Source organism: Balaenoptera acutorostrata, chromosome 11 (assembly GCF_949987535.1).
Source record: "Balaenoptera acutorostrata chromosome 11, mBalAcu1.1, whole genome shotgun sequence".
NCBI classification, from domain to species: Eukaryota; Metazoa; Chordata; class Mammalia; order Artiodactyla; family Balaenopteridae; genus Balaenoptera; species Balaenoptera acutorostrata.
The window spans coordinates 70,873,532-70,890,953 of record NC_080074.1 but is presented as its reverse complement, the minus strand read 5'-3'; the positions used below and the strand labels follow the sequence as shown (position 1 = coordinate 70,890,953).

Here is a 17,422-nt window from a genome sequence, read left to right as displayed (position 1 = left end):
TGTTTGTTCTTCTTTCTCTAGTTCCTTTAGGTGTAAGGTTAGACTGTTTATTTGAGATTTTTCTTGTTTCTTGAGGTAGGCTTGTATTTCTATAAACTTCCCTCTTAGAACTGCTTTTGCTGCATACCATAGGTTTTGGATCGTCGTGTTTTCATTGTCATTTGTCTCTAGGTATTTTTTGATTTCCTCTTTGATTTCTTCAGTGATCTCTTGGTTATTTAGTAACGTATTGTTTAGCCTCCATGTGTTTGTGTTTTTTACATTTTTCCCCTGTAATTGATTTCTAATCTAATAGCATTGTGGTCGGAAAAGATGCTTGATATGATTTCAATTTTCTTAAATTTACTGAGGCTTGATTTGTGACCCAAGATGTGATCTATTTTGGAGAATATTCCATGTGCACTTTTGAAGAAAGTATATTCTGCTGTTTTTGGATGGAATGCCCTATAAATATCCAGTAAATCTATCTGGTCTATTGTGTCATTTAAAGCTTGTGTTTCCTTATTAATTTTCTGTCTGGATGATCTGTCCATTGGTGTATGTGAGATGTTAAAGTCCCCCATTATTATTGTGTTACTGTCGATTTCCTCTTTTATAGCTGTTAGCAATTGCCTTATGTATTGAGGTGCTCCTATGTTGGATGCATATATACTTATAATTGTTATATCTTCTTCTTGGATTGATCCCTTGATCATTATGTGGTGTCCTTCCTTGACTCTTGTAACATTCTTTATTTTAAAGTCAATTTTATCTGATATGAGTATTGCTACACCAGCTTTCTTTTGATTTCCATTTGCATGGAATATCTTTTTCCATCCCCTCACTTTCAGTCTGTATGTGTCCCTAGGTCTGAAGAGGGTCTCTTGTAGACAGCATATATATGGGTCTTGTTTTTGTATCTATTCAGCGAGCCTGTGTCTTTTGGTTGGAGCATTTAATCCATTCACGTTTAAGGTAATTATTGATATGTATGTTCTTATTACCATTTTCGTAATTGTTATGGTTTGTTTTTGTAGGCCCTTTTCTTCTCTTGTGTTTCCCACTTAAAGAAGTTCCTTTAGCATTTGTTGTAGAGCTGGTTTGGTGGTGCTGAATTCTCTTAGCTTTTGCTTGTCTGTAAAGCTTTTGATTTCGCCGTCGAATCTGAATGAGGTCCTTGCCGGCTGGAGTAATCTTGGTTGTAGATTCTTCCCTTTCATCACTTTCAGTATATTGTGCTACTCCCTTCTGGCTTGTAGAGTTTCTGCTGAGAAGTCAGCTGTTAACCTTATGGGAGTTCCCTTGTATGTTATTTGTCATTTTTCCCTTGTTGCTTTCAATAATTTGTCTTTGTCTTTACTTTTTGTCAATTTGATTGCTATGTGTCTTGGCGTGTTTCTCCTTGGGTTTATCCTGCCTGGGACTCTCTGCACTTCCTGGACTTGGGTGGCTATTTCCTTTCCCATGTTAGGGAAGTTTTCAACTATAATCTCTTCAAATATTTTCTCGGGTCCTTTCTCTCTCTCTCTTCTCCTTCTGGGACCCCTATAATACGAAAGTTGTTGCATTTAATGTTGTCCCAAAGGTCTATTAGGCTGTCTTCATTTCTTTTCATTCCTTTTTCTTTACTCTGTTCCACGGCAGTGAATTCCACCATTCTGTCTTCCAGGTCACTTATCCATTCTTCTGCCTCAGTTATTCTACTATTGATTCCTTCAAGTGTAGTTTTCATTTCAGTTATTGTATTGTTCATCTCTGTTTGTTTGTTCTTTAATTCTTCTAGGTGTTTGTTCTTTAATTCTTCTAGGTCTTTGTTAAACACTTCTTGCATCTTATCGAATTTGCCTCCATTCTTTTTCCAAGGTCCTGGATCATCTTCAGTATCATTATTCTGAATTTTTTTTCTGGAAGGTTACCTATCTCCACTTCATTTAGTTGTTTTTCTGGGGTTTTATCTTGTTCCTTCATCTGGTACAAAGTTCTCTGCCTTTTGATTTTGTCTATCTTTCTGTGAATGTGGTTTTCCTTCCACAGGCTTCAGAATTATAGTTCTTCTTGCTTCTGCTGTCTGCCCTCTGGTGGATGAAGCTATCTAAGAGGCTTGCGCAAGCTTCCTGATGGGAGGGACTGGTGGTGGGTAGAGCTCAGTAAAACTTTAATCCGCTTGTCTGCTGATGTGTGGGGCTGGATTCCCTCCCTGTTGGTTGTTTGGCCTGCAGCAACCCAGCACTGGAGCCTACGGGGCTCTTTGGTGGGGCTAATGGCAGACTCTGGGAGGAGTCATACAAGGATTGTAGGATTGTCATACAAGTTTCAACACACTTATTGAAATCTTGTTTGTGCTATCATTGAAAATTATACAAAACAAAGGTAAACATCAGCCTAGTTCTTAACCAAACTATTACAAGTACCAATGATCTGAAGTATTGAGCTTTTGCTATAAAATCAAAAGCAGTTTTGCTTCTAATGTTGATTAATATTGACTGAAAGGAGAACTGTTTGCAGAAAATTATAAGCAGTTATAATAAACATATATAAAGATGTTAGAAACATATGTATCATATTACAGTGATATATAGCATATAATTATTTCTTGCTCTTTTTTTCTTTTAAAGCTCTAAATTGAATAACTTATAACCTACAGCTAAATATATGTATGTATCATAATAATTTTGAGTGGAAAATTATTTGTCACAGGTGTCAACATGAAAACTTAGTAGAACTACTTGGTTTCTCAAGTGATGGAGATGACCTCTGCTTAGTGTATGTTTACATGCCCAATGGTTCATTGCTAGACAGACTGTCTTGCTTGGTAAGATGTTTGTTCATCACATTGTTAGGCTTTATGTTTCTGTGTTGGAATACTAATATTTACTTTGTGACAGGATCATTTAAACTGTATTAATCTTAATATTTTTCTGGGTCTGTGAAAACTATACAGTTGATATGTAAACAACTGGAATTGCCTAGCAGGTGATAATCTAAACTGTAAAAATATCAGTCAAGGCTAGACTTTGAAGATGCTCTTATATATTTTTATTGTTAAATAAGAAATACTAATCCCCATTTGATCTTATTTAGAGATTATTTTTTAACAACTTAAAAAGTGATATTTGTAAATTCTTAGCAATGTAATATAATTGTCAGTAGCTGCTTAGAAAAAATCTTATTATGTATTTGCATAGATTTTTTTTTATCCTCCTCTTTTTTTTTAATTGGTTTGTTTCTTACTTCATAAGGATGATACTCTACCACTCTCTTGGTGCATAAGATGCAAGATTGCTCAGGGTGCAGCTAATGGCCTCAGTTATTTACATGAAAACCATCATATTCATAGAGATATTAAAAGGTAAATGCTACCTTTACAAAGGTTTAGGAAAACTCTCTTAAAGAATAATTTTCTATCACTCTTTCTATTCACTATTCACATGCACATCTTAACCTGGAGCACTCCATGAAAGCTCTCCTCACTAAGGATGTCTGTAATCTGCCTTATTTCAAACCCAGTGACCTATTTCCAGTATTCATCCTAATTTACCTTTTTTAAAAAAATAGTATGTTTTTCTGTTCTTCTTGACCATTTTTGCCATGTCAAGATTATTTTCCTTCTTATTTTCTGAATCACTGCTCTTTTCTGAATCACTTTTATCCTCCATGGGTGCCTTTCATTTATCTTTCTTGTTATGTATTTATTTAGTTAACACATATTAGTTGAACACTTACGACATGATAGGTACCGTAGATGGTATAGTTAGCGAAAGTAGCATTTGTAGCATCTGACAGCAATCAAATAATCACAAAATAATAACAACTTTAGTATATAGTCTATATTATTAGTATAAAGAAGAGTTCCCTGAGGAAATGATATTTAAGCTGAGATCCAAAGAATGAACAGGAAATAAGTAGGCACAATTTGAGGGCAGCCATAGAAAATGGGGAAAGAGCATTCTAGGAAGAAGGAACCACATATGTGAGACCAGTGTTGAAAGGGAACGTGGGAGCACGATGAATTACAGGAAGTGAAATAAATGACTGAAATGCAGAAATTCAAGGGGTGATAGATGTAAGATAAAATTATGGAAGTAGGCAGAGAGCTAAGCCCTGTAGGACCTAATAGACCAAAATAAGGACATTAATTTTATCACAGGTGTAATCAGATGCCATTGAAAAATTGTAAGTAGGAATGTGGCACCATATTTAAGTTTTGAGAAGATCACTTTGACTTGAGTGTAGAGAACAGTTTGTAAGGAGGGGTAGCTTGGAGCCTATCATAGAAGGCTTGGTGGTAGCAGTTCATATGAAGAGACGTGAACAGATTTGAGAGCTTAAGATGGCAAGACTTGCTGATTCTTGGCTGCAGGGGTGTCAGGGAGAGTGACATATCAGGAGTGACACCACGATTTATGGCTTCCAGAATTGCATTCTGAAATGATTGTGACATGATTCACTTACAGAGAAAGCACTGAAAGAGGACAAGGTTGGGGGTGGAAAATGTGAGTTCTCTTTTGTGCATGTTGTGGTTAGAGGTTCCTTTAAGATACAGAAGTGAGTAGAGATGTTAATCAGTGTGATGTACATGTTGGAGCTGAAAGAAGTCTGAGCTGAAGATATCAATTTGTGTATTACTTGCATATAGGTGTTAATTGAAGAGCTATCATATGGTTGTCTTCACTTTAAGAGAGAACTAGATTAGGAGAAGTTCCCTAGATTTAGTCCTGAGGAACTTCAAGACTTAATGGCCAAGTAGAAGAGAATGAGTCTAAAAAGGAATCTAAGAAAGTATTGTAAGTACACTGAAAACCAGGAGAGTGTGGTATCCCTGAGAACAGGGAAAGAGAGTTTCCCAAGAAGGACTAGTCAAAAATGTCAGTTGCTTTTTTAGAGGTCAGGATGAGGACTGAAAAATACGGCATTTTTTAAAAAAATTTTTTAAATGAGGCATTTGATTAGTGCCATGAAGGTCATTAGCGACTTGATTAGTGCCATGAAGGTCATTAGCGACTTTATGGACACCTACTTCCATGTAGTAATTGGGTCAGAATTCAGGTTGTAGTTGAGCAGAGAGTGGGAGCAAGAGAACTGAGAGGTGAGTATAGACAGTCTGATAAGACGTTTAGCCCATGAAGAGGGATAACTGGAAATCAATGTGTCATTCAGGAAGCATTTTTTTTAAGATGGCAGAGACTAAAGCATGTTTTTATGTCTACGGGAAGAAGGAGGTGATAGAACAGAAGAGAGAAATGAGATAATTTATAGAATAAGCTTCCTGAGAATGTAGAAAGGAGTCCAAGTAGAGGGACTGGCCTTAGATAAGAGAAGAGACACCATCTCCCATCCCTTACACATTGGTGTATTCCAGTTGGTGTGTTCTTACCTCATCATCTCTTTGGTTCATCCTACATATTCTTGCTGAGTGATATATTGACTTTAACTTCTACCTCTATGTGGGCAACTCTCAAATCTGTATCATTAGCCTCCAGTCTATATTTTCAGTGTTTACAGACCAAATCACCCCACCGAGATGTCCCACAGCAGCCCCTAAGTCAACATGTCAGAAATCAAACTCATTCCTCTTCCAACCCAAGTTCTTCCTTCTGTATTTCTTTCCTAATCAAATGAAGTCAGTATTCATCCTGTCTCCCAAGCTAAAGACTTTCTCATTCCCCATATCATACAAATTACAAAGTTCTATTGAGTGTGCCTCAAAATTTGCACCTCCTTTTTCTCCCAAGCCTTTATTTACACTCTATCTCTTGTTTGCTTTATTACAAACTTTCCTGGTCATCCTTTAACCAGTCTGTACCAGTTCTCATCTATGCACTACTATACTGACAGGTTGTAGTCCTAAAAATCAAGTCTGATAACATCAGTTCCCTTCTATGAAACCATTAGCTGGTATCCTGCTGCTCACAGGATAAAGTTCAAATTCTCCTCATGTTCCACTGACACCAGTTTCTTCAAATTGATCATAGCCTTTTATGTTTTCATCACTGTGTTCATGTTGCTCCATTTGCCTGAGATGCCTTTCTTTCCTTCATTTAACCTCAACTTCTAACAATCCTTCAAGACTACGCACACTTTTCACCTTCTCCTTGGAATTTTCTGCAGTTCTTCCAGACACATGGTTGTTCTCTCAGCATTTTGTGCCTAATATCACCATTATGAATACTTACTGGATTTTTAAAAAATTATTCCTATACCTTTGTTACAGACAAGATTCGAAGATAGCCCCCATGCCCAGCCCTGAGCTTAAATACTATAAAACATTGGGGGTCCTCAATAAAGTTTTGTTGAATGAAAGTATGAGTGTAGGAGCACATGCATAAAATGAATGAATGAAGATCTTTTAGCCATTCTTTCCTCTTCAAAAGATTTCAAATACCCCCCAAGAAATGAAATAAATAATTAAGATACTTTGGTTGAAAATTTGTTTTTAAATGAATTGGAATATTTTAGGGAAGGAATTAAGAAGGGTGCTTTAGGACACTTCGAGGGAAGTTACCTTGTAATAAATTTATTTGTGAAATAATAAAAATATCTCTCACTAATATCAACAGTTTTATTTCACTTTTATTCTCCTCAGATTTTCCCTCAAGAAACAATAAGGAAAAGAAGACAATTTTATTTCTCTTTAGCTTTAATCTGAAATTCTCATTTATTTATACAAATTTCAGGCTTTTATGATGTATATTATAAAATGGGATACTCTATAAATACAAACATTCATACACCTACCTAAGGAACTATTTGATTTGCTTGAAAAGAAAAACTTTTTTTCAGTGCAAATATCTTACTAGATGAAGACTTTACAGCCAAAATATCTGACTTTGGGCTTGCACGGGCTTCTGAGAAGTTTGCCCAAACAGTCCTGACAAGCAGAATTGTGGGAACAACAGCCTATATGGCACCAGAAGCTTTGCGAGGAGAAATAACAGCCAAATCTGACATCTACAGCTTTGGTGTGGTAAGTTTCATATATATATATACATATATATGTATATGTGTGTGTGTGTATATATATATATATATATATATATATATATATATATACACACATATATATATATGTATATATATATACACACACACACATATAAAATAATATATTATATATATAATTAGTAACAATAATCATTCTGGCTGTACCTGTGAAATTGAAATAGAATATTTTGAATACACCTATGTTGCTTAGCTCTCTTACGTAAAGATTAAAATTGTTCACTTTAACCTCTAGTTAAATGAGAAAGTTATAAAAACTACTCTGAATTTGTAAAACTTTTAAATTGATTCCTGAAATTACTGCAAGAAATAATTTTTTGCCACATGAATTAGTATGAAACTTGAATTAATGCATAAAACAAATTGTGTCATACAGTATGCACTTTAATGTCATGTTTTAAAAATGAAATATTTTTTGAAGGAAATATGCTTTTGCATTTTCTGATCTACCACTCTGTTCCTAATAACTTTTATGATGGTATGAGGAGTGGGTGGGAGTGGTTGGAGAAATTGAGTGCTTCTTTATCTTATTTATTCATATGTGTTTCATTTATGGATTTTTTTTTTTTTGTAGTAGTCTCTTAGGATGTTTTGTATTTCTGCGGTGTCTGTTGTAACTTCTCCTTTTTCATTTCTGATTTTATTGATTTGAGTCCTCTCCCTCTTTTTCTTGATGAGTCTGGCTAATGGCTTATCAATTTTGTTTATCTTCTCAAAGAACCAACTTTTAGTTTTATTGATCTTTGCTATTGTTTTCTTTGTTTCTATTTCATTTATTTCTGCTCTGATCTTTATGATTTCTTTCCTTCTGCTAACTTTGGGTTTTGTTTGTTCTCCTTTCTCTAGTTTCTTTAGGTGTAAGGTTAGATTGTTTACTTGAGATTTTTCTTGTTTCTTTAGGTAGGCTTGTATAGCTATAAACTTCCCTCTTAGAACCGCTTTTGCTGCATCCCATAGGTTTTGGGTCGTCGTGTTTTCATTGTCATTTGTCTCTAGGTATTTTTTTATTTCCTCTTTGATTTCTTCAGTGATCTCTTGGTTATTTAGTAACGTATTGTTTAGCCTCCATGTGTTTGTCTTTTTTACGTTTTTTTCCCTGTAATTCATTTCTAATCTCATAGCGTTGTGGTCAGAAAAGATGCTTGATATGATTTCAATTTTCTTAAATTTACTGAGGCTTGATTGGTGACCCAAGATGTGATCTATCCTGGAGAATGTTCCGTGCGCACTTGAGAAGAACGTGTAATCTGCTGTTTTTGGATGGAATGTCCTATATATATCAATTAAATCTATCTGGTCTATTGTGTCATTTAAAGCTTCTGTTTCCTTATTTATTTTCATTTTGGATGATCTGTCCATTGGTGTAAGTGAGGTGTTAAAGTCCCCCACTATTATTGTGTTACTGTCGATTTCCTCTTTTATAGCTGTTAGCAGTTGCCTTATGTATTGAGGTGCTCCTATGTTGGGTGCATATATATTTATAATTGTTATATCTTCTTCTTGGATTGATCCCTGGATCATTATGTAGTGTCCTTCCTTGTCTCTTGTAACATTCTTTATTTTAAAGTCTATTTTATCTGATATGAGTATAGCTACTCCAGCTTTCTTTTGATTTCCATTTGCATGGAATATCTTTTTCCATCCCCTCACTTTCAGTCTGTATGTGTCCCTAGGTCTGAAGTGGGTCTCTTGTAGACAGCATATATATGGGTCTTGTTTTTGTATCCATTCAGCCAGTCTATGTCTTTTGGTTGGGGCATTTAATCCATTCACGTTTAAGGTAATTATCGATATGTATGTTCCTATGACCATTTTCTTAATTGTTTTGGGTTTGTTTTTGTAGGTCCTTTTCTTCTCTTGTGTTTCCCACTTAGAGAAGTTCCTTTAGCATTTGTTGTAGAGCTGGTTTGGTGGTGCTGAATTCTTTTAGCTTTTGCTTGTCTGTAAAGCTTTTGATTTCTCCATCAAATCTAAATGAGATCCTTGCCGGGTAGAGTAATCTTGGTTGTAGGTTCTTCCCTTTCATCACTTTAAGTATATCATGCCACTCCCTTCTGGCTTGCAGAGTTTCTGCTGAGAAATCAGCTGTTAACCTTATGGGAGTTCCCTTGTATGTTATTTGTCATTTTTCCCTTGCTGCTTTCAGTAATTTTTCTTTGTCTTTAATTTTTGCCACTTTGATTACTATGTGTCTCGGCGTGTTTCTCCTTGGGTTTATTCTGTATGGGACTCTCTGCGCTTCCTGGACTTGGGTGGCTATTTCCTTTCCCATGTTAGGGAAGTTTTCGACTATAATCTCTTCAAATATTTTCTCTGGTCCTTTCTCTCTCTCTTCTCCTTCTGGGACCCCTATAATGCGAATGTTGTTGCGTTTAATGTTGTCCCAGAGGTCTCTTAGGCTGTCTTCGTTTCTTTTCATTCTTTTTTCTTTAGTCTGTTCCGCAGCAGTGAATTCCACCATTCTGTCTTCCAGGTCACTTATCCGTTCTTCTGCCTCAGTTATTCTGCTATTGATTCCTTCTAGTGTAGTTTTCATTTCAGTTATTGTATTGGTCATCTCTGTTTGTTTGTTCTTTAATTCTTCTAGGTCTTTGTTAATCATTTCTTGCATCTTCTCAATCTTTGCCTCCATTCTTATTCCGAGGTCCTGGATCATCTTCACTATCATTATTCTGAATTCTTTTTCTGGAAGGTTGCCTATCTCCACTTCATTTAGTTGTTTTTCTGGGGTTTTTTCTTGTTCCTTCATCTGGTACATAGCCCTCTGCCTTTTCATCTTCTCTGTCTTTCTGTAACTGTGGTTGTTGGTCCACAGGCTGCAGGATTGTAGTTTTTCTTGCTTCTGTTGTCTTCCCTCTGGTGGTTGAGGCTATCTAAGAGGCTTGATGGGAGGCTCTGGTCTCATTTATGGATATTTATCTTCAGAGTACTGTGAAGTTAAGGCACAGGGTTCTAGGATATACCTGAGGTTTAGAAAATAATATTCTCCTAAGAACCAGAGAAAATTATTCTTGTGAAAAATCCTCTGCAAGACAGGAAAAGCAGTGTCCAGAACACATGTTGAGGGGGTGCTGATTGTTTAGTAAGTTGCCAGTAGAAAAGAACTGCTTGTGGGTGTGGGTGGGATCCGAGGTGTCCCGGAAGAAAGAGTGGTGAGAAATGACCACAGCTCGTGTTCTTTCCACTTTCATGCCTAAAGGGCATAATGCAGTGTGTGGAAATGGTTCATCAGATTTCATAATCAAAAGCCATGTTCCTTCTAGTTTCTATATGTTGTCTTGAGTCATATTAATAGATTTTACTTTCTTTTTAGGTTTTACTAGAAATAATAACTGGACTTCCAGCTGTGGATGAACACCGTGAACCTCAGTTATTGGTAATTGAAAGATTTCATTTTTTCCAGTCCTTTTCTCTTTGCATTTAGAATCTAAATTTCTGTGGGTAAGTTTGGCATCTAGAAATGTCATTTTCTATTGGCAGGCTTTCTGTTGGCAATTACATAGTGGCATATGGAAAGAGCATCAAATATTTCTAATCTCAGCTCTGCCATGAAATATTTGTGAAGCTTGGAAAAGACACATATATTCTGTTCTAGTTTCTTTGTGTCTAAAATCACAATAGAGCTATTTGATTTCTGAGGTCTCCTCCAGTATATTTTTATTTTGTTACTTTCATGGTGATTACTAACAGCAGAGAGGAAAAGCAACATTTGCTTCCTTTGCAATTTATATCAGAATAGAATTGCTAATAAAATTCTCGGGCTTCCCTGGTGGCGCAGTGGTTGGGAGTCTGCCTGCCAATGCAGGGGGCGCGGGTTCGGGCCCTGGTCTGGGAGGATCCCGCGTGCCGCGGAGCGGCTGGGCCCGTGGGCCACAGTTGCTGAGCCTGCGCGTCTGGAGCCTGTGCTCCGCAGCGAGGGGGGCCGCGGTGGTGGGGGGCCCGCGCGCCGTGATGGGGGGTGGCCCCCGCTTGCCGCGGCTGGGGAGGGCCCTCGCACAGAAACGAAGATCTAGCACAGCCATAAATAAATAAATAAATAAATAAAATTTTAAAAAAAATTCTCTATCCGTTTCTATTATGGAGTATTTTTTTAATAAAGTTATCATAGAAAACTTTACCTGTGTATTATATTAGGCATTCATTGACAATTATATAAATAGACTAACTGAATGCTAAAACTATAGGAAAATTATGCCATGCCTTTTTTTTTCCTATATATTAAATTTTAAGAACTTGGAGAGTGTTCTAATAAAATTAAAGACTTACAGAAATACCTACTACTATATATGTTTTTCTTAAAATTAGTTAAATAACTGCACTGACTTTATTCTAATTTGTGTGTTCTAATGGAACAAACCAGTGTGACAAATTCAGACAACATGTGTGTACCAGATTATTTCGCTAGAATGAGGATTAGAAAGTCAGAAGGTGTAATATATTTGCTCAAAGGCTTGGTGCCGTACTTTTAAGAAAAACCATAAGTATAATATCTCTATATTACAATATTGCTACAAGTGTCCCTTGTAAAACTATATATTATAAAGCTTTCCATGGGTTCCTGGATATGTAGTAATAAATATTACATGCTATATAATATTTCACATTAAAATATATTTATAAAACATAATTGTGAAAAGTTAATATTTTCGTAATATTTCATAATATTTTACAGTAGCACATAGTGACATTTTGTCTTATCAAAGAAATAAAATCCTCTGTCCCATTGGTTCTTGGAGGTCAGGAAAGAAGCCTGGGCTGGAGTTACAATTTTTGAGCTGTTCGTGTACAGGCATGCCAAAGCTTTGTGTGTTGATCGGATTGTACAGAGAAAGTGTGTAGATTAAAAATATAGGAGGAAACAATTACCACAAAATAGGGTTTTAAATGACAAATTTATTCTGTCATAGTTCTGGAAGCCAGAAGTCTGAAATAAAAATTTTGTCAGGGCTCCATTCCCTCTGGAGACTCTAGGGGAGAGTCTTCCCTTGCCTCTTCCAGCTTCCAGTGGCTGTTGACATTCCTTGAGTTTTACGCACATCCCTCCAGTTTCTGCCTCTGTGACCACATTGTCTTCTCCTTTGTGTCTTTTTTTTTTCTTCTTTCTGTCTCTTAAACAGATGCTTGTCATTGGATTTAGGGCCCACCTGGGTAATCCAGGATGATCTCATCTCAAAATGCTTAGCTTAATTACATCTGCAAAGACCTTGTCTCCAAATACAGTCACATTCACAGGTTCTGGGGATTAGGACTTGGACATATCTTTTGGGGGGCCACCGCTCAACCCACTACACCATCCTAGTCCTCCACCTCTCTCCCTATTGATTATCTTTTCATCATGGCCCTGCCCCCTTTCTCCTCCTCCCTCTTTCTCTTTGAGTCAACAGTGTGAGTACGCATAGAGAAGTGTGCCTGTGCAGGGAGGGGGTCTGCATTCAGAAGCTGGAATTGCATCACCAGAAGCAAGCAAAGAAGCAGACCTCCTTGTGCTGGCTGCCAGTAAATACTGCTGAGTACATGAGAGCAATTAGCTCAGTCACATAAATACAAAAACCAATAGGCAAATGGCTGAAAGTTTCTAGGAGGGAGGTATATATGTATGCATAAGTAAGTAAGTAAGTAAATAGATAGAGCTTCTCCTAGATGTCTTCAATTCTTAATAAGGTTGCAACAGTAGATAGTAAACTAAGAGTAAATGTTATTATGATGTAGATTAAATAATTTAAAAGTATTCTTTTATAATATAATTGATAATATAAATTAATTATAATATAAATATAATTTATATTTATTTATAAATATATTTATAAATTTATCTGATTTGTTTCCCTTTTATTTGATGCTCTTAAAGTTTTAACATTTGTCTTAAAGCTGGATATTAAAGAAGAAATTGAAGATGAAGAAAAGACAATTGAAGATTATATTGATACGAAAATGAATGACATTGATTCCACTTCCATTGAAACTATGTACTCTGTTGCCAGTCAATGTCTGCATGAAAAGAAAAATAAAAGACCAGACATTAAGAAGGTATTTTTTTTACATATATTTAAAAAGTGAAGGAGGTGGGGTTTGTCATTTTTTCCTAAGTGTACATTTCAAACCAACTATTTAATGTGGTTCTTTTTGTTTTTTCTATCTTTCTTTCTTTATAACAGGTTCAACAACTGCTGCAAGAAATGACAGCTTCTTAAAACTTTACTGGAATAGACTTTTGGCTTTTTATATACAGCTATCTAAATCATTTTTTAAACTAAGATTTTTTTGTAAACATTCTTCTTTACCTTTTACAAGGCAGCATGCAGTGGTTATTAAAGCTTGTGTAGAACCCCCAATATATAGAACAAACAAAAGTAGAGCCGCCGTAGCAACACTTAGCCCTACTTTCACTCTGAGGTCTTACTGTAATCCCTGAGATCTCCTTGGAACCTTACCAAACACAGTATGAAAACTCAGAATTAGCAACAAAGAGGACTGAACTATAGGGTGGAAAGACCCTGGGCTGAAGCCCGACTCCACTACTAATTTTCTGTAAAGCTTTGGGCAACCTCTTAGCTGCTTTGAACCTTGGTTTTTTCACTTGTAACGTTGGACTAATTATCTACTGTGCCTCTCTGACAGGTAATCATGAAAATCAAATGATACAGAATATGTACAGGCATTTGTAACTTGTAAAGTGATATAAAATTTAATGTTTACATAAATGATTGTAAAATCCTATTACAGTCATTTGTTTATAGGGTCATGTTCACAGTGTGCTATTTTAAGCAATCATTCACCATAAGCCAATTATGCCCCGATGATACTCCCGTGATGATATGGCCGTTGTTAGATTATGTTATATGGCAAATTTGAAAGCATTTTGCAGATGCAGTTATCGTCCCTCATCAGCTGACTTTGATTGTCAATAAGGAGATGCGGCTTTGGGGGCTGGACCTAATAAGGTGAGCTTAGAAGAGCTTACAAGAAGTCCGAGAGATTCTCCTGTGGGCCTTGAAGTAAGCTACCATGCTGTAGGAAGGCCACATTGGCTAAGATCTATGGGTGGCCTTTAGGAGATGAAAGCTACCTTCCAGCTATCAGCCAGCAAGAAAAAATTGGAACCTTCGTTGTACAACCTCAAGAAACTGAATTCTTCCAACAAACTAAATTAGCTTAAAAGAGTGCTCCAGACTTCAGATGATATCATAGCCTCTGCTGACACCTAAATTTAGGCCTTTTGAGACCCTCAGTAGCAAACATGGACTTCTGTGCCTGGACTTCTGACATGCAGAATTGTGAGATAATAAATAAGTTGCTATAAGCCACTAAGTTTGTGGTAATTTTTTATGCAGCAATAGAAAATGAAAACAGATATTCTCATGATGATTCTCCCACTGGGATACCCCATCATGTTCACAGGTTCTGTCCACAATACCAAGTATCTGCAATTATTCATTCATTCAATAATCTTGATATCATTCGTTCTTTCATTAACACACTCAAAACAAGAGTATGTAGAGTGAGCTATAGTAGAAGATGATCATCCTCTATATTGTACTGTTTAGACCTTCCTAAATGCTTTCTTGGGAAACAGAGATAGATAGATAGTACTGTTTCAAATCACCTTTATAAACTAAGCATTTAAGCAAAAAAACATTTGCTAGTTGAAAAGCAAAATAAATAAAATGACTTGGTCACATTAATCTCAACAGGAACTCACATCATTTGAGGCACAATATGGCTTATAACCCTGAAAATAATAATGTTATTTTAAAATATAATGAGGGACTTCCCTGGTGGTCCAGTGATTAAGACTCCATGCTCCCAATGCAGGGGACACGGGTTCGGTCCCTGGTTGGGGAACTAAGATCCCTCATGCCCCGTGGCATGGCCAATTAAAATAAAATTATAAAAAAAATTTTTTTTAATAAAATATAATGAGTTAACTATTACTTGAAATAAAAGCATATATGTAAAATGCCATGGATGTAGCTGTGGTTATGGGCTGTGACCAAACCATATTAAAAATTTTTAAATGAGTAACCTGTTTCATTGATTTTGAAAATTTCACAGTATAATTTGGTAGATGTTTCCATTCCATCAAATGGAATTGATATCAGACTTTCCAAAATTAGGCATGGCTTCTCTCTCAGGATAAGACTGTACCTTAACTCTTTTGAGAGCCACAATACAGTCAATCCTAGATTCCAAAGCAAAATTCCACACGGTTTCATGCCTGATGGTGTGTGATGTATCGTGAACCCTTGAACTTGTGTGACTCACTTAACTCTAGGAATGAACAGCAGGGGGGTTGCCCTCAGCTTGCAGCTGAGCAGGACTTGACTAAAGTTCTGAGGAGAATAATATACAGGCTCTTTTCACTGTTTCCTCAAGGCAGAATTTAATGGCCTGTGGTGACATCTAGTTGAAGCATTTTCTTAACTGCATTTGGAATATACTTCCCCCTAATCTTTTATAGAAACAGAAAAAAATAGATTTTTGAAAAAAATGTTTGACAGGTTTTGATGGGAACTTTTAACGTTGCCTCCAACAACTGATGATATTGCAAACCAATAAGTAATGAGACCAACTGATTGTGCAAACCAATAAGTAATGAGACCACGGTAGAGAACCACTGGCCTACCCCATTTCCAGAAAGAACAACTGCCTTTTCCCCCATATTTCTGACCCATTGATTTGCGAGCTAGCCAACTAAAAGTTTTTAATTCTGAATTTTTCTCAATATGTTCTATGAGGAACAAGCAGATAATAGGAACAATTAGTCAATGTTTTGCTTTACTTTTCTGACATATAATTAAGACAAATTTAAGACATTCTAAAGCATTTATTGCTCTGATCACTTTTTGCTTCTGTAGCTATATAAAATGGCTATAGATCGCAGCTATCTATGTCCCATTTTTCACTTTCAAAACAAGCATATATTTTATTTTTTCCAACTTTATGGCAGTATAATTGAATAAAAATTGTATGTACTTAAGGTGTTCAAAGTGATAGTTTGATATATATCCCTCAGTATCCCCAGGGCATTGGTTCCAGGACCCCTGTGGATACCAAAATCTATAGATTCTCAAGTCCCTTATATAAAATGCTATAGTATTTGCATATAACCTATGCACATCCTCCTGTATACTTTAAATCGTCTTTAGATTACTTATAACATCCAGTACAATGTAAATGTGATGTAAATAGTTGTAAATACAATGTAAATATGTAAATAGTTGCCAATGTGGCAAATTCATTTTGCTTTTTTGAACTTACTGGAATATTTTTTCAAATATTTTCAGTCCACAGTTGGTTGAATCCACAGACGCAGAACCCATGGATACGGAGGGCCGACTGTACATTGTGAAATGATTACCACAATCAAGCTAACTAACACATCCACCATCTAACATAGTTACCTTTTTAGTTATTTTGATGTGGTGAGGCTACTTAAGATCTACTGTCTTAGCAAATTTCAAGTATACAATGCAGTGTTACTAACTATAGTCACCATGCTGTACTTTAGATCCCCAAAACTTACTTATTTTGTAACCAAAAGTTTAACCCTTTGACCAACCTCTCCCCATATTCCTTTAAAGTTTGTACTATTCCACTATATGAATGGACACAGATAGGACTGGCTCTTTAATCATTCGAATTCTAGTCTCAAAAATAGTATGGAAGCAACAACAGTGAATCTCCAAAATTAATGTTAAGATTTCACTTCTTGGATGAAATTAGGAAAAATCATTTTATGAAATATTCTCACCTAAAACAAAAATCAGTAAATTAATTCATCAAATGTTTACTGATTGTTTTCTGTGGTCCAGACACTTGTAAAAGTAATGTACATATCCAAAGTCCCTGTTCTCCAGGAGCTTGTTCTCAAGAGAAAGTCTCTGTTCAGATGGAGATGATACTATACAAGTAAATAAGACAACATCAGGTAGTGAGAAGTGTTAAGGAAACGTTAAACTATGTATTGTGATAGATTCCCTTGGCTAAGAAGGTTTAACAACACCCAAGCTAAAAAAAAAAAAAGAAAGAAAGAAGGAGGGAAAGGAGGAAGGAAGGAAGGGAGGGAGGAAGGAGAGAAAGAAAGAAAGAAAGAAAAAGAAAGAAAGAAAGAAAGAAAGAAAGAAAGAAAGGAAAGAAAGAAAGAAAGAAAAAGAAAGAAAGAAAAAGAAAGAAAGAAAGAAAGAGAAAGAAAGGAAGGAAGGAAGGAAGGAAGGAAGAAAGAAAAGGAAGGAAGGAAGAAAAAAAGAAAGGGAAAGAAAGAGAGAAAGAGAAAAAGGAAGAAAGAAAAAGAAAGAAAGGAAAGAAAGTAAGAAAGAAAGAAAAAGAAAAGAAAGAAAGAAGGCAGGCTACCAGTGTGTAGTCTCAGAAATGACTAGAATGTACTGTAACTTAAAATAAAAAAATTAAAAAACCTAAACTGAATCAAGTTTTATTTGCATGTTAG

The 17,422-nt window shown here is 35.9% G+C and overlaps 1 protein-coding gene across 5 annotated transcripts in view; it reads left to right on the top strand.

Annotated features, from left to right (window-relative positions):
• IRAK4 (interleukin 1 receptor associated kinase 4) overlaps positions 1-14,282 on the top strand; it is a 31,707-nt gene extending 17,425 nt beyond the window's left edge. For 4 of the 5 annotated variants that reach the window (XM_007168337.2, XM_007168341.2, XM_007168338.2 and 1 more), the window contains 6 exons: positions 2,677-2,791; positions 3,219-3,328; positions 6,760-6,943; positions 10,292-10,354; positions 12,847-13,005; positions 13,134-14,282. In XM_007168337.2, coding sequence (XP_007168399.2) covers positions 2,677-2,791; positions 3,219-3,328; positions 6,760-6,943; positions 10,292-10,354; positions 12,847-13,005; positions 13,134-13,169 — 667 coding nt within the window. In that variant the 3' untranslated portion in view covers positions 13,170-14,282. The remainder of the gene's footprint in view (positions 1-2,676; positions 2,792-3,218; positions 3,329-6,759; positions 6,944-10,291; positions 10,355-12,846; positions 13,006-13,133) is intronic. The other variant, XM_007168340.2, reaches the window with a different exon arrangement.
• Positions 14,283-17,422: the final 3,140 nt, after the last annotated feature.